Source organism: Paramacrobiotus metropolitanus, unplaced genomic scaffold (assembly GCF_019649055.1).
Source record: "Paramacrobiotus metropolitanus isolate TYO unplaced genomic scaffold, Prichtersi_v1.0 Parri_scaffold0000030, whole genome shotgun sequence".
NCBI lineage: Eukaryota > Metazoa > Tardigrada > Eutardigrada > Parachela > Macrobiotidae > Paramacrobiotus > Paramacrobiotus metropolitanus.
The window spans coordinates 154117-172301 of record NW_026570250.1 but is presented as its reverse complement, the minus strand read 5'-3'; the positions used below and the strand labels follow the sequence as shown (position 1 = coordinate 172301).

General features: G+C 40.5%; 1 protein-coding gene across 4 annotated transcripts; it reads right to left on the bottom strand.

The window, feature by feature from the left end:
* Nucleotides 1–7683: 7683 nt before the first annotated feature.
* Nucleotides 7684–17518, bottom strand: LOC129588541 (RNA binding protein fox-1 homolog 2-like). 4 transcript variants are annotated; one of them, XM_055482814.1, is made up of 11 exons: nucleotides 17281–17518; nucleotides 16942–17003; nucleotides 16713–16878; nucleotides 13658–13788; nucleotides 11808–12059; nucleotides 11066–11119; nucleotides 10659–10751; nucleotides 9560–9620; nucleotides 9141–9319; nucleotides 8726–8862; nucleotides 7684–8389 (listed from the first exon to the last, which is right to left on the bottom strand). In XM_055482814.1, the coding sequence occupies exons 4-11, from the start codon at nucleotides 13766–13768 to the stop codon at nucleotides 8272–8274; spliced, it is 1005 nt and encodes a 334-aa protein (XP_055338789.1). In that variant the 5' UTR covers nucleotides 13769–13788; nucleotides 16713–16878; nucleotides 16942–17003; nucleotides 17281–17518; the 3' UTR covers nucleotides 7684–8271. The 4 variants fall into 4 exon arrangements, with proteins under 4 accessions (XP_055338789.1, XP_055338790.1, XP_055338786.1 ...); XM_055482815.1 differs by lacking the exons at nucleotides 16713–16878; nucleotides 16942–17003; nucleotides 17281–17518 and adding an exon at nucleotides 14650–15024; XM_055482811.1 differs by lacking the exons at nucleotides 16713–16878; nucleotides 16942–17003; nucleotides 17281–17518 and having other exon boundaries at nucleotides 13658–14191.
* Between the last annotated feature and the right edge of the window lie 667 nt (nucleotides 17519–18185).

Sequence of the window (18185 nt, the reverse complement as noted above, 5' to 3'; positions counted from 1 at the left end):
ATAATTTTGGCGGTACATGGACGGTGTATTGCATCTCGCTTGCAGCGAGAAGTTAAAACCACTTCCGTTGTACTATAATTTTGGGTGGTTCCCGACGGTCTCCACCCCATTTACTAAATAACGAAAAGCTGCTTTATCGCGTGCCCCGGCCCGCATTGTAAAACCTGAGTTGAACAGAGTTGGGGTTGGTTTGAGTCAGTTTGACAATCTTGTTAATGTTTTACGTAATGTCAAGCCTCTACGCTCCACGTGCAGTTTAAATTTGAAGGAAACTTTTTTTTGTAAAACTTAATGGTATAATTGTTTTCCGATCGTCAGGTAAACTGTCTTCTTCTGTAGCTTCGACCTACCTAACGTGTACCTCAACAAATCTGGAGCAGTGCAAATCGCAATATAGCTCGACGGGATTTCAAAAGCGAGCGGTTAGCCGGTTAAATATTACACTTTCTAGCACGAGATATATTTATTTATTGTTGTTTGACTGCTTATCATCCGCAGTTTTTGATTAAAATTGCGCATTTGCATACCGGTGTCCGTATTTCGTGAGAAACCGATATGTAGGGTTTACATTAGGGTCGAGAGATATCGTGGATGGCGAAAAATTTTAGGTTACAAAACCAAAAGCAGCGCGCGAGTACACAAACAAAAGTATGGAATAGTTTTGACGCGCCAGCGACAAGCGGAGCCAAGCCAAAAGTGTCATATTGACATTTGAGCCAGCCACACCGAAAACATATTTGTTCAGTTACACTAAATACGCATTATATTGCCGCAGATAGCCTCAAAATTATGAAAAATTGCAAATATGCAGGACTGTGTGGGACGCAAGTATTCTTGCAAATTTACGATCGCAAGGGCTTATATGCAAATTCAAAATGTATAGGCACAGAATTAATGTTGCTAACTGTTGTGTAGATGTACCATATGTATCACAGATATTCACAGCACAACCACTCTAAAACAATTCTGACTGCAATTTTTCTCGTGAAGTATATGTCAAGCATATTTTAGAAAAATTAACTCAATCAAAATCTAAGCTGATAAAGGAGTATTATCGCAACTGTAACGTGTCGAACAAATACCAAATTAACAAATGCTTGTCTGCTATGATTTTAGGGTGATGGAATCACTATGGTTTATTTACGTACAGAACCTACTACAGCCTAAAGGTCAACAAGTCACTTTGGGGAAATCAGGTGTATATTGAGATTTTTGAATGTAATTGAATGCTGTTTGTTATTACTGTCGCTTTGCAAATTTTGTTTTTTTTCTGGTTGATTATACAGTCATGAAATCGGAAAAAACGCTCTAACCCCACATAGGTACACAACATCCAGAAATGAATATAAAATGATATATTGGGCAAACTAACAAGTTGGGGGTCACATACAAATAGTGCACGTGATTACTACGAGCCTCATGCCTCATACATTCCTCATTATGAGCATGCGCGCAGGAAGTGTAAGTAAGGGTCACGCTTTGAATATTTGCGCAAAAATTGCTAAAGCTAAAGTAAATTTGTGATTCCCACCTGAATGCCAGATGGTTTCTTAAAAACCAACTACAAAATTGATACAAATTGATACAAATTGGTTGATACAAAATTGTTGTGGTGAAAGAGTTTGGTGAGAGAGTTATAATCTAATTAAAGTGGTCAATATCACACCGTCAACAAAAAATAATACACAAATTCTTGCTAAAGTTATAATCACGCTGTACGGCTGTAGTGAAGGCGATATAATAACCATTAAACAGACTTTAAATTAAAATAATTCACATACAGTACTACTTCGAGCACTCGGCTTGGCCACCAGCGGTTTCATTAAAATTGTTTACAGTTGTCTATGCACATGATAAAAAGAATCTGCGCCAAATGCATCCTTCTTTTAAAACATATATTACGCTCTACTTTCCTTTGCAATTAATTATCATGTATAAAACGGCTGAATCGCTCCTCAGTGTCGTTTAAATACGTACATGCAATCCCGAATGGCGATCACCAAAAGGCGGAAAACAGAAACCGGAAAAGTGGCATTCAACTCAATCGACGGCCGTTCCAGTCATCCGTCATACTCCAAACGACACTAGATAGTTTACTGACGGCAATTAGGGTGACATTGAGATGAGCGGAAAAGGTGAGCGCGCATCCGACGAATCCGACGTGGCCGCAAATACATATGTTGCGATCGACGAGCACTGCCGACCGGCACCGATTGTCACGTCTAATCAGTACCGAAGCAATACTCATAGATCAAAAACATACCGACCGTGCGGGCGCTCGCATATAGGGTAGCCTTCATTATGGCTTCATATATGTAAGGTAGAATAATTATATAATATACACAATATCCATCCGCTTCCGTCCATCCTTGGTGATGATCCCGCGATGTAATCTAAAAAGAATGGAGCAATCCCATCTGGTAGCGTGAGAATTCAATGGCAAAATGCATTTTCGTCATCGAAACGCATATGCTACGCAGCACTACCAGGCTGAGATTAATCCATGCTAATTATATTAGTCAACACAATTGCACAGTCATATTTGTATAAGTATCAACACGGATCTGCCGGTGATATCATTCCCCATTTCCATACAATACATATACATATTCGGCATGGAACATAATTATACCGAAAACTATTAAACCGGAAAAGTGCCCTGCGCCATTTGGCTGTAATAAATCCATATAGGCGAGTTTTATTTTCTGTGGGCCATCACGAATTACACTCTACTGAAATGCGCAAAGGGATCACGTTGTTGCATGACCGGCGCAATGATCTGTTGCCGAGGCTAAATCAAAAGCCGAGAATTCTCTGTCCGTTGGCAAGCTGTCACCTTTCTCTCTCTCCCTCTTTGTCATAGCGCGGTAACTTTTTAGAGCTCTTGAGAGAATCCCAGATAAGGGAGTTTGTATTAGAGCCGACGATAAGATAGTTGGCACAAGAAGAGAATTTTACTGTTTCACTTGATCGTTAAAGCGTAAACAATTTCAAATCATAAAATTGTCCCTGCAGCTGCAAGTTGCCAACGAACGTCCTGGACATGAGGCGCTTATACAATACGTCTACCATGGCGGATCGTTTTTATAATGACGAACCTTACCAAATGTGGCTTCACAGTTTTCTACCGCGACGGTCTGCTCGTGTCGTTAGCTCGTTAAGCGCTAAAGGACATTCTTTGGCGCTCTAGCGGAAACACCTGACATTTTTTGGCGGCTATGGAAAAGAATAGTGCACGGTCGTTAAGCACAGCAGCGAATCCGAAGCGCACATAAAAGACATGCTGCAGACGACAAAACACGGCATCGAGCCGAAGCGATACACGAAGTTGGGTATAAACAAAACTGTGCTGACAAAATGTGTTTATAGCCTTTAATGCCAAAATCACAGAAAACGTTCAGGTGTCCATCGTAAAGGTGTATCAAATTAATCCCGAAACCTACCGCTCATTACTCTATGTAATAATTATTATTATTAAGCTTAACATCCGCATCCGTATTGGCAGCTCACCTTAACTCCACCGACCTTTGCTCCAGAAGATGCTGGAATTATGCAGGAATCCAGCATTATACGAATGATACACAGTAACTCTTGCAACATCTACGGTTGTATCGTAATAATTACTGAGGTCAAGAGAACATTGGCTGCACAAGAGGAAAAACAGGCAACATCATTTGTTGGACTTCTAGATTTTGAAATTTTGTTAGGAGAAAGTTATTAAGGGCCATATAAATTGCAATCAGAAATGCAGTTCTCAAAGATCATGAACGATTAGTTGATCCGTGCATATATCACGATACGAATGGCTTGAGTAAACCAGCGGTCGAAGAAATCAGCGCCGGATGCAAAGATATACTGTTACATTTCACCTGCCGACTACGGCACTTGACACAAGTACTTATAGGGCCATATTTGGAGCAAAAGAGATTGTATGTATACTTACTACAATATATACTGCCTTGGATAACATTTTTGAACAAATTTTATGCGCGTGTTATAATATATATTTATTACCATTTGTAAACGGCAGTTTAGCTTGGGTGGCAAAATACTTGCGACGTATGTTCAAACTCAGAAACCGGAACAAACGTTCTTGATGGACACCAATGTCCACACATTCTCCTACCTTTATAATGCAAACGTCAACAAGTCATATAACCATTGTTCAGGGAGAAATGATGGGTTTGACCGTATTTTGACGTGTAAAATCGTAGCAGCATTATAGCGCTAGTCGTCGCCAGACTGGATGTGTAATAAGTCTTGAGCATGGCTCATTCTTGAATTACTTTATGCTGTTAATCCGTAAATGCGTTCGATGTCTGATTTTCTGTTGAAACAATAATTGTGCAATCTAAGTTTAAAAACGCCCCGGCATAAAACGATTAAAATGCTGCTCAATTAGGCATAAAATACTTGCATGACCTAATACTGTAGCAGTCGGAATGTCGGAAAACAAGCGTAAAACAACATTGATCATGGCCGTTAATGAGCGGAAGGACATGTATATAGCTGACCATAAGCCAATAAATGTAACTTAAACTGAAGTATTTGAAATTATTTATGCATTAATTGATAGACTGCATGTATATTCATGGCGTTTTATCTTAGATTCACATAGACTAAAATTAAAAACACATTTTTTTCATACTTGAACACGCTCAACAGATTACGTGCCTACAACACATCTCCAAGAACAGAACGATTTACGCACAGAACAGAATGACGCACGCCAGAACATACCTAATTCCATTTACTACTTCGCACTAATATTATGGTCAATACTCACGTGCAGATGGTAATTCAACACAGCCTTGCAGCATGACTCATTATATCATCAATGACTGTTGTACTATTTATTTAGAAAATATGGAGTCAGTCATTGTTCGTCAAATATATAGTATAAAGGAAGCAAAAAATATAAAGCAAAAAATCGTTGCATTTTGCATGTCCCGATAAGTAACGTTGCAGCGGACTTCATAACCGAAGTTAGGAATGGTGTACTTCGATAATACTGTATTTTTGACCATTGTGTCTTCTGATTTCGAAAAGGAGTAATTCCTGGCATTTGCAGACGTTAAGCAGTAAGCCTAAACCTAAACCGAGAAGGAAGAAAACCGGAAGCTAAACCGTGCTAATATCTGGTACTTACTGGATGCTCACTGCACGTTGTGCCATATGATGATATGCGTGCTACAGGGATCTTCAACGACTATTTAAAGGGGCTGAATTATTTTATTTTGGGCAGATAAAACGAGTTTTTTGGTTGTATTAAAGTATTGTGGCAGTACATGGCTCCATTCACTTTCAGTACCTAGTAATCCAGTATACCGACAACTGGCAATGACATACTCTGTTTCATCGAAATGAACGTAGAACAATAACACTGTAAGTAAGCAAGCACCGTAACCAAAACGTTTATAACGTTTATTGAATAAACAATTATACTATAACCAAACCATGCAGCTAGCCAGCGGAACTTGCTTTGGCATCAAGAGTACAGGAACAAGAGTTCGTCACAGAAAGAACGGCACATCCGGTCAGCGACTGCACGCTGCAACCAGAAGAGAATGCCAGTTTGAGTAATTTCTGTACCGCGAAAACATAAAGGAAAATAAGTTAAAGCTAACGCATTAACTCAGATCTCTCACACCCAGAGATTGCTATAACCATAAACCAAAAATATAATAACCACAACGAGAATCCTTTAAACAGCTGCGCAAAAAAATGCACCCGTGGTTTGATTACAACGGCATAACGCTCATCGGCTACGATGAGTCCTCAGTGCATGTCTATATACAAAGCAAAACGATTGATTTTGGTTAAAGGAGACTGAAACGGATATACAACGATTAGCTAGCTCAGAGGAATTCCACTCCACCGGTGCAACTTGGCTGTCGCACACAGTCCATTGGCAACATTCAGCAATATCAGGAGCAACGTTCAGCATTTGATTCTTCCCCCGCACACACAGTCAATGGCTTATTCTTTAGGCATCCCTCAAAACCAGGCCGATGTCCCGTTGGGCGCTTGTGGCGTCGTAGGATTCCAGATTTGGGCCAGGGCATGCCGATTGAGCAGATCCACCTGGCTAGCTCCCAGTAAATCCCGGCTATAACTATAATGAGCACAAAACATTAACCGCGTACACGGTCAAACTGAATGTCATAATATGGTTTCCGATTTTCGGTACTATTTTTTCGGCACTCTTACAGATTTATTTTATTTCGTAAATGTGCATCAATTTAGAAATGAAAAACAATTTTCTGGTCACAGCTAAATACTGAACAACAAATTATTTTTAAATTTCTCAATAATGCAAACTATCGTCACTCTCTTTCTAATTTCTAAACACTTCCTACTAAGCAAACGGCAAGTGCATTTTGGAACATTCTTCGTTTTTTGAACAATCAAGCAAATTTACAAATACTTTGGTCCGCTATACCGCTTACCCGCCCAGTGCTGCTGCATTATTCTGGTAAGCACCCAATGCTGCCGCGAGATGCGTTGGCAATGATGTTGCCGCTGCGGTTAACTGGGTATAGGGATTGGCTCGAGCACTGGCCACCGCGGCCAGATTCGTCATTTGCTAGACACAAAACATTCAACAAAATCATTCCCAATACAGACATCATTTACAAAGCAATTATCCAAGCTTTCTGCGTAGTTCACTACAAAAAATCGACAAAATACAAGATGTATTCCATAATCAGGCTAAAACACCAGCCAAGCGCAGCATAAAATGTGTAGCGATTGAACTGGACCGAAAAGCTTTAATGCCCAGATCCGGCGCATCAGAGCCGAAAGAGGAAATGGCCCAAATGCTTTTTATTTATTGCCATGGCCAGGAGTATTCACACCCTCGCGTCAATACTCAATACGTGTACATTTTAGAAAATTTAATGGTTACTAATTCAACAGTAAATTGTGATAATCTAAGCCTTGCAGTACCATATTATAACATGAAAACATAAATTAACACAGGACGTAATTATGGGATCATGGCAGCATTTCCTTGACTCGCTGTTGTATTACGTTGGCTATTTGCCCGATTTAGTATTAACAAAAAAATTATGGAGTCAGTCATTGTTCTGATATCATACTATTTATTTACCAGCCCTACTGATCACATGCACGGACTGGCGTAGATCATGCTGAAGCGTAAATATATAGTATAAAGGAAGCAAAAAATATAAAGCAAAAAATCGTTGCATTTTGCATGTCCCGATAAGTAACGTTGCAGCGGACTTCATAACCGAAGTTAGGAATGGTGTACTTCGATAATACTGTATTTTTGACCATTGTGTCTTCTGATTTCGAAAAGGAGTAATTCCTGGCATTTGCAGACGTTAAGCAGTAAGCCTAAACCTAAACCGAGAAGGAAGAAAACCGGAAGCTAAACCGTGCTAATATCTGGTACTTACTGGATGCTCACTGCACGTTGTGCCATATGATGATATGCGTGCTACAGGGATCTTCAACGACTATTTAAAGGGGCTGAATTATTTTATTTTGGGCAGATAAAACGAGTTTTTTGGTTGTATTAAAGTATTGTGGCAGTACATGGCTCCATTCACTTTCAGTACCTAGTAATCCAGTATACCGACAACTGGCAATGACATACTCTGTTTCATCGAAATGAACGTAGAACAATAACACTGTAAGTAAGCAAGCACCGTAACCAAAACGTTTATAACGTTTATTGAATAAACAATTATACTATAACCAAACCATGCAGCTAGCCAGCGGAACTTGCTTTGGCATCAAGAGTACAGGAACAAGAGTTCGTCACAGAAAGAACGGCACATCCGGTCAGCGACTGCACGCTGCAACCAGAAGAGAATGCCAGTTTGAGTAATTTCTGTACCGCGAAAACATAAAGGAAAATAAGTTAAAGCTAACGCATTAACTCAGATCTCTCACACCCAGAGATTGCTATAACCATAAACCAAAAAATATAATAACCACAACGAGAATCCTTTAAACAGCTGCGCAAAAAAATGCACCCGTGGTTTGATTACAACGGCATAACGCTCATCGGCTACGATGAGTCCTCAGTGCATGTCTATATACAAAGCAAAACGATTGATTTTGGTTAAAGGAGACTGAAACGGATATACAACGATTAGCTAGCTCAGAGGAATTCCACTCCACCGGTGCAACTTGGCTGTCGCACACAGTCCATTGGCAACATTCAGCAATATCAGGAGCAACGTTCAGCATTTGATTCTTCCCCCCGCACACACAGTCAATGGCTTATTCTTTAGGCATCCCTCAAAACCAGGCCGATGTCCCGTTGGGCGCTTGTGGCGTCGTAGGATTCCAGATTTGGGCCAGGGCATGCCGATTGAGCAGATCCACCTGGCTAGCTCCCAGTAAATCCCGGCTATAACTATAATGAGCACAAAACATTAACCGCGTACACGGTCAAACTGAATGTCATAATATGGTTTCCGATTTTCGGTACTATTTTTTTCGGCACTCTTACAGATTTATTTTATTTCGTAAATGTGCATCAATTTAGAAATGAAAAACAATTTTCTGGTCACAGCTAAATACTGAACAACAAATTATTTTTAAATTTCTCAATAATGCAAACTATCGTCACTCTCTTTCTAATTTCTAAACACTTCCTACTAAGCAAACGGCAAGTGCATTTTTGGAACATTCTTCGTTTTTTGAACAATCAAGCAAATTTACAAATACTTTGGTCCGCTATACCGCTTACCCGCCCAGTGCTGCTGCATTATTCTGGTAAGCACCCAATGCTGCCGCGAGATGCGTTGGCAATGATGTTGCCGCTGCGGTTAACTGGGTATAGGGATTGGCTCGAGCACTGGCCACCGCGGCCAGATTCGTCATTTGCTAGACACAAAACATTCAACAAAATCATTCCCAATACAGACATCATTTACAAAGCAATTATCCAAGCTTTCTGCGTAGTTCACTACAAAAAATCGACAAAATACAAGATGTATTCCATAATCAGGCTAAAACACCAGCCAAGCGCAGCATAAAATGTGTAGCGATTGAACTGGACCGAAAAGCTTTAATGCCCAGATCCGGCGCATCAGAGCCGAAAGAGGAAATGGCCCAAATGCTTTTTATTTATTGCCATTATCGTTCCTTCCTTTTATTCTTACATTCAAACCGGCAAGCACATAGGGATCCGTATAGAGGCCAGCCGCCGAGTATAGTCCATGCGCCGCCAAGGTCTGTGCATTGCGGGAAAGCAGGGCCGCTTGATACGGTTGGGTTCTCAAGAGACTCGAGGATGAACGGTTCCTCTGAATAGGCGAGCCAACAACATGCACTCTGGCCGCTAAAATCAGTCAGTCACACCATCAGTGAACAATTCAAAGACAAGTTGCAAATGCTTTTAATCATATAAATGAAACAATCCGGCACATTTCACCAGTTTAACCAGCCCCGTCAGCTTACCAAGTTAAAAAAAAAAACAAGAAAACAATGGTTAGGATGTCAGAACTAGAAAATATACCATAACTATTACAATAATTAGTTCGGTTGTACATAGAGCAATAATATATGTACAATATCTTACCGTATGGGGACGATGACGTCGGTTTAGCTTTCGTGTTGGTCTTGGCGGTTGCGTCGTTGACCTTTGAGAGAAAGTAAGATTATACAAAACTGATTAACATTAAAAAAATGTTGGCGTGCATGACACTCTTCTCGGTAGTGCAAACGGCAATCCCCTTTTCTTTTCACTTTCTGCCTCTCATGGCGCTAGTAATTAATCAAATTGGCTCTCCATGTCTAGAGACCATTACCGGAAAACAGCTATGGCTACAAACGATTTGGGAAACAGATAGATGATCTTAATTATGCCCTTCGGACAGTGTAAAACTAACACGAACGCTTACCATCCTCCAGTGCACTTGGCTTACCGTTGCTCGTTATCCATACGCAAATCCGGATACATCAGCTAATATTCTAAACGCAACGCAACTACAATTTCAGCAAAAAAATTTGAACCATACACATTTTCCTAGTGCTGTCGTAAATTTCCAGTTGAAAAAGACGTAAGTACGCAATGCAATAAGAATACCCAAAGAGAAAAGGTGTTCAATTTTTTCAGAAAATTAAAAAAAATTCGAAAATTTCCAAACAAAACCAGACTGATTTTGTAACCCGGAAGACGAACGAGCAAAACCAAAACCTCCGCCAATGCAGTGACCGAAAAGCACCAAAACACAAGGCAAGATGCGCTGGCTGTTAAAAAAAACTGAAACCCACGCCAAATAAGCCGGAAGTACATAAATGCGATGCTATGCAAAAGCACAGGAAACGCGCGACGTAAAGTGAGCCTTAATGGCCTGCCATGGCAATGAGGACACTGAATAAAAACGTTAAACCGTCAGTACAAACTCATCCTAGTGTCACTAGGGTAAAAGTCAAAGTGGAGCCATTAATACAAACAAATAATTACCGGCCAACTAATTGAGTTCAGAATACAATTCAAAATACAAGGGAGGAGAACTGATTAACACGCTCAGATGTACAATGCATAGTAAAAGGCTGCCGTTTGCATTCCGAATAAGATCGTGTACCATTGTAGAGTAGATAGAGAATACCACAAAATAATAACCATCACAAGCACAATTGAACCATTCCGAACTTGTTTCATCACTCATGCGCACCTCTATTTTTCGTCCATCTACGACAGACCCGTTCAAGTGATCTTTGGCGCGGTCAGCATCGGATGCACTTTGAAATGTCACAAAACCGAATCCCTGAAGGCATGCAAAAAACAACAGGCACCGCATTAAGGCCGACAAATGTAAAGAGAAAACAACAACGTGTCTCTCGCAAACCACCACACAACAGCGACAACAACAAGTTAAATCCAAACAAAATGAGGGTAAACAATTTACTATCCCAAAAGTCTAATTATTTTTAATAACGAAAAAGCCGCTTACAACTAATCTCGATTATTACATAAATATTATGACATAAAGGCATTCTACGAAACATACGTACGTACATGGTGCAAACTGATCTCAAACTTGATGAAATATGTGTTATGGCTTTCTTGCAGCCCACTCACCTTCGATCCTCGGTCATTAAAAATAATCTCAACTTGCGTCACTGTTCCAAATGGCTGAAATGAAACAAAGTCAGTCACGTGTTTTACGATTAATTAAATCCTTGCACACATGATACATCACAACGCATTCGCGATAATCGTCGTTATTCCGGTATTCACCAAAGACCAAGGTGCCTCTACAGTTAAATAATAAAATTGTGACATCCCAATTTAATCCAAACTTATACCAGCCATAACATAACATGTAATAACCTCTGTTTAATTCAACTCGACACCGCGAGTTGTACTACTGTAAATTTGATGACCTTTTACACAAGTCTGTCCATATCTCAACACAGCACGTACAATACTCAAAGTCAAAGGGGCGCAACATCATCATTCACGTAAGTGCGGCATTATGGATGAATAATAATCTTTACTCTTAAGCGTTCATGTTCAATAATTTGTATAAATATAAACCATAAAGTATCAACAGAAAATGAATTTTACCACCAGTTTGAACTTGTAACAGTAGGTGCACGGTGCACCGTATTTCTTGATCTTCAGATTTTTTGATATATTATAGCAAAAACCACCCAGTCACCCACCATAGTCGTTGAGTTATTAATTATCGGAAATTTTTAGTAAATGAAATGGTGGTATGAGGAGTTGAAGGTGGTTCTGCAAAGGTGGTAGTATTACGAGTCGAAAGTGGTGGTGTGCAGAGCCTTCACCTAAACAAAATTCGCAAGTTGGTTCTCACCTCAAATAGCGCCTTTAGATCAGGATCGCGGAATCTAAAGGGAATATTGGAGACATGGAGTCTTTTCGGTGCCGAATCCTGCAGCCTCATGGGGAGTTGTGTGGCCGCTGGTGCGGTCGTCTGCGTGGTGCTTGTCGGCATCATATTGCCCGCGCTAACACCACTCGTCAGCGCAGAATTGTCAATATTGTTGGTGGGTAAATACAGCGGAACTTCCGACTTGACATCGTCGTTCTCCAGCAGATCCGTTTGCTAAAGAAAAGGAACGGAAAGGCTCTTCGTTAAGATTAGTCTCCCCCACATACCGATGAGAAAAATGGTAATGTCAACAGTTATCACTTGAAATGAGTTATCGATCGCATATGTAGAAGGCTGTTAATTCTGTTGACTATTCATTATTGAAATTCCACGCTATATACGGCATTAAAATATTAGGATTCTTAGCACACAATGGCAAACGTCATCGTATTTCCGTAGCTTGAAGAAAAGAAGCCACTGATTATGTCAACATGCAATGTCTCGAGATACGACCAAAAAGAGTCTGTATAAAGCCACATCGTCCACCTACTGTTCCTGTGCATAAAGATGCTCCCAAGTTAGAATTCGCATTAACTAATGAGTCGCTAAAATGCATGCCAAGCGGCAATGCATCTTCTGGGCGGTATGACTGGAGAAAAAAATCAAAATGAGCCATTTGTCCAGAGAATCTGCACTAAACCGATCATAAAAAGTCGAAGCAGCAAAGTCTCAACTGTTCAGCTTATTATGGTAATTTTTCCGGGCGCACGGCGTAACAAGCGACCGCGTCCAACTGTTCGCCGGAACAGTTGCAGTTGAGTGCACTTTCTTCTCTTTGAAAATGTGGTCTGTGCGCCACAAACGCCGTGGCTGCCGTTCATATATCCTGCCATTTAAAATGGTGAGAGCCAATGATTAGTTCGACCTTATTTTTCATGCCAACTAGCATTTTGCAAATTCCTCACCCTTCTAAATATAGATTCAATTTTCAAACAGTCACCACACCAGCACACCACTGCTGCTTCATTATCACTACGCTAACTCTACCATATTAAATCAGCAAAGCCTCCCACTGTTTATTCATTCGCCTAGAAAAGAGCCTCGCTAATGAGCAGCGCGCCGTGACTGCGTGCCACACAGATCGGTCCCAAATTCAACAAAACCCAAAAAAGTCTCTCCCGTCAGGCAGATCACAACAAGGATCTTACATTGTTTACAATGGACCAATGCAGCAGACTGTAATATAATCGATGAGGTTTTCAGCTGCTCCAAGCAGAAAATGCAATTAATTTACACTAGTCAGGCTTCTTCCAGTTACTGGCTACCCGTGCTGATGTCATCGCATGTACACTTGGATTAGATTAACTCAGTATGTCCCGGAAGATTGCCGAAAGTGGACAACTATCACAAGCATTTACATCACTAACGCTGCAATCTTTACAAAAAAATATGCGAACTGAATTACATAAATACCATAAGCGAAAACTTTGGAAATTAACTGTTGTAAATCAGTAAATGAGAGTATTCATTCAGTAAGCATAAAACCATATGCCGCTCTGCAACACGCACGTTCCACTTGCGCAATAAATTAGAATGCTGTCAAACAACTCAAACAGAATCATCTCTGGAGTGAGTCCAACCTCTGACGTAAATAACGAGAGAGATGAGTGTGTGGACGAGTTGGCATAATACCAGCTCTTCTAATTAACCAAAAGGACTCACATCTCGCGGATGAAAATACACATTCGTCATACTCGATTGGGCACCATCTTCAGCCAAATTGGTCTAATCAGACATTTAATCTATATTTCGCAAATCTCGATAATGCTTACCGTTTGCTGTTCAACACCGGCTACCGATGAGGACGCTGATCCAACATCTTTTATTCCGTTTCGCGCGTGATCTATCTGTACGTTGTGCGTTGCCGTAGTTGAATTGTCCATTGATAAATTTCCTGCGGTCACTGGAAAAAATGAAGGTTTCACCATGGTCCCACCCGCAACAACTTCCTTTCGGCCAATAACGACGTAGATTTAAATAGTAAGGCCTTGAGGAACAACCAAAAACTCTATTCGATCATCAACTATACAAACATTAAACACAGAGAGCGCTCGTTTCTAACATTTGACGAATGAAAATATTAGTGCGTAGTCCAAACAAATTTTTAACTAACAGACAAGTCTGTCAGAATCGGTCAGATGGGGCATGATGCATTATCGACTACTTTGATCTCTCCATAACGGAGGAGAATTTAAATAACTATAACAAATGCCTGCATGGCTGCAGCGTCCCTTTCTTCGTATCTAGAGCGTGCAGCTCACAAGCTAATGCTTGGGCTTCCTTCTCGCTCTGTCAATCCAGCTCAGTGCAGCTCATGGGGATGTCTTTGTCGCTTCCTTAGCAGAAGCAATTGGCTTACAGAAATAGGATTTGACAAGCTCAGCAACATGTCCAATGACGCCCAAGAAAAAATCTTTCCTCTTCCCCTATATTTACAGTGCACTAGCTGATCGCGTACGTATAACGGGACCAGAATGCATACTCCGCCGGTCAATATGATAACATCATCTCTGCCTTCGGCAGAATGCGTTAACCGTGCGGTAGCACCCCATTTCCGTAATTTATATCCTAACTGATCAGAACATAAGAGTCCTTATAGCAAAACTGGATGACTGATAATAACCATACTTTACTTTTCTTAACGGTAAATAAACACCATTGCATGAATATAGCTTCGGGACCGTGTTATCTAATGAGGCTTTCTGTCCACTATACGAGATAACTGATTTCTTACACCGCAGAAGAATCTATCTGCTAAACATACCAGTAAAATCCACAGATCCTACGCGTAAGAAAAATATGAGTGTCCTGCGCGGCTACGCCTTCAAAGAAAACGGAGCAGCAAGTCGACAAATACTATAATAACCATAAACAAATGAACAATTGAAAAAGCGGGCTACTGGTTTATGCAATGGCAATGAGGGACATCACATATCTAATTTCTAAGCGAATAAAGTGCGAAGACAAATCTGTTCTCAAAATCCAAAAAATTCGTGAAAAACTACGTTACGGTCACAAGAAACCACAAAGATTTTCATGCTGGTATCAGCTGGAGAGACGATGCGCGAGAAGATCGTTTCCCGATCCCTTTATAATCGACCAGTTCCATAATTGAACGGCCAAGCTATTTTTCAAATCGATTAACCCTTCTGACTTGCCTACAAGTTAGCATTTAACCACAGAATCAGTTAGGCTAATAAATAGTCGTACGATAACCAATGCGGCTGGCTGCTTCTTCCTGCACGAATTCTATTCGCCAACCGTACATCAGAAATGTAACTCCGGGTGGAATCTGGACGATTTCGTACAAGCAAATACCACGCATGTCCGCTACAAGCGGAAGCCTTATTTTAAAGGACGGATGTCCAGGTGCCCATTGCACACATGCCAATAAGGCACGCATAAAAGTCAATCTCGACACCAAATTAGCTGATCATGCAATAATCAGACTGCTCCAAGTTAGCACTATTTTACGAATTTTTTCGTATTATCGCGTACCAATCTGTCCACGCAAGCATGAATGGGAAATCTTACTTCATTTCCGTCTTGTTACTCCTTCTGTGTAACACCTGCCCTTTCCTTGCACTCACGCATCCGTAAGAGCAAAGCAGCAGGAAGTGATATGTGAAATTCTTTTTGGGGAGATTTGAAAATATCGCCATCACTAAATGCAAAATAATTACCCATATTTTGTGGAGGGGTAACGCGAGCTCTGTAATTTCCTCTGGATGCGCAAAAGCAATCAAAGCGCCAGAGCGTACACGCAACCTGTCACCGGAAAATCCTTTTAGACAGGCATGACTACCTGATTTCCCTAAAGTAATAATCAGCAGGGGAGCGGCTAAATTGATATCATTACCGTATCGGCCTGAGACGAACAAATAAAAACTGGGATTTCATCCTTGAAAAGACGGACGGAAAACACATTTGTCATGTTCAATATTCCAGAAATGCCTTTCGTAAAAGCACTAAGCTAACAAGACCATCAAATATAAATGCAACTCCCAGAGATTTCGGTTATATTAGAGTCACGCATAAATAAAAAAACTCTTAAGCTAACGCGAGTACTAACTTCTCTTTTATAATACTGCTTTTAACAGCAAAGTGCAAAGCCAGTTTCGATTTACGCTTGGAAGCTGAATAACCGCTGAAAAAAATTGATACAAACCTTTTGGGATATCTAATAAAACTAAGTATTCTATCAGCGATGCTTCCCAATATTCATATTGTGTATAAACGAATATGTAAATGTAAGTACAAAAATGAAATAAATTATGAATAAAGGTTTTAACATGTCTCACTCCCACTTCTCAGTGAGTATAATTACTCCAATCACTTCATACAATTTTTTAGGGAAGAACTTGCAGACAAATTTCGAGACGGCCCATAAAGGGAAGTAATAATGATCATTTATAGCGATCGAGCGTTTTATTCCTTTCTGACCGCATGGCGCATCAGGTCTAATTCACAAGCAAAAACACTTTTCGAACTGCTACCATCCAAAGAAGTCTAAAAACTTCTTTCGAATTTTCAGCGTACAATATCACAGATTATGTCCCAGAATAACTTTCCCCAGAAACATGAAAACTCTAAAAACGGAAAACTGTATTCTAGAAATTTACGAAGAAAGCAACCATATGCCGTTAAGTCCAAATAAAGAAGGCAGAACTCTGAAGCGTAAGCCGAACAAACTAAGCGCAGTAAAGCAGTTCTATGTACCCCGAGGCCTTATCAGTTCGAGTAATACGATTTGCACAAGCTTCTGTTTCGATAAAACACGTCAAACTGCCCATTCTTAAATAAAGGCCGTAAATATAGAAAACATACCTCAGCTGACAAAAGATCAAAATTGCCGGCAAATCGCAACAATGATCCACCAATATCGCTATGGCAGAGAACAGCGTCACAGCATCGCAAACAAATCCATCCAAAATCCACAAATCACAGCGAAACACGAAACGACGACTCCTATATCCACTTCTCCAACTTTACCCTAAAATTACCAATTACATTTTTTGATTTTTATTAGACCCAACCAAAACAATTTTGCACGCACGGTAGTTGAGATCCAGAATCCCGTCCACTGGTTAAGGAGGTTCTTAAGTCAATATGAGTAGTCTAGGAAGAAATTATAAACTGATCAATAAACATTGAGAACTATTTTCAACAACGACTCATCACACACTCAAGATACATAGATCGCAACGTGCACGTGAAGAACATTCAAAAAGATAAAAAATTATGGCATAGACTTAGAACCACTTTTACTGTAACAAGGACACCCGAAGTGTAGTGATGCTGGTGGTTCAAATCAAGGTACGTATCTGATTCGGGCCATCAAGCAAGCCTGCAAGCGCAAGCAGATTAGCATGCAAATCTCAAAAGACAAGGTTACCTGCACTTCCGTTTTCAGTTCAAACAAAACAACCACATCACTGTCGATGTTTTTTTTTCACTAAATGGATTATGATCTCGAGACAATTATAGAACTGCCTTCGAAAAACGCATCGAGATGGGAATGATCTTAGCAAAACTGCTTACGATCCAGTTTCCAAGTCCAGGAGCTTGACGTGAGAACTTTGATACGACGATTGGTAGCATCCTGATAGGAGAGTGATAATTTACAGCCCGAGGCGCGCTTGGAGATTCTGACTCATATGGGATGCTACGCAATGCGTGCTAGGCTGATTTGGCTAAAATTTAAGTTATGGATATCGAGCACAGTGCATGGTGCATGCAGAAGACAGTGCGCTGAAAGGAAGTGCAGTACTTTATTCACATACTCTGCAGCGGTTTTATCGAATGACCACCACCCGAGTAGGGTTGTTAACTAAAATTTCACCGCCGGTGCGGTGCGGTTTATGAAATCGCACCGCGGTGTTTTTCACCGCACCGTACCAGTGCACCTCGGTGTCCACCGATTACGTTAAAATACAGTGAAATGGCTAACAAGTTTAAGTAAAACAAGTTGTTTTCGCCCAAACTAACGAAAAACGACACCCAAAACAATGATTTCTTCACTCATCACATGCGCCCAAGCGGTAGGTGAAAACAGCTCAAAAATACAAGAAGTTACACCCAAAAATTAGTTTTTCTGTACATTTTTTTTGTTCTATTTTTCTCTTTGCAGCTCGGCAAAGGTCATGTATAATCTTCATGAGGCGATACATGGCAGTCAACCGGACTGAGGGCAAAATCGCTATGCTTCCATGTATGAGTGTTCTTTCGTCTTTTTCTAATTTCAATAGGACAAAAAAGATCACTGGCGATTTTAAGGGGGGTGGACACGGGGAACGTGCC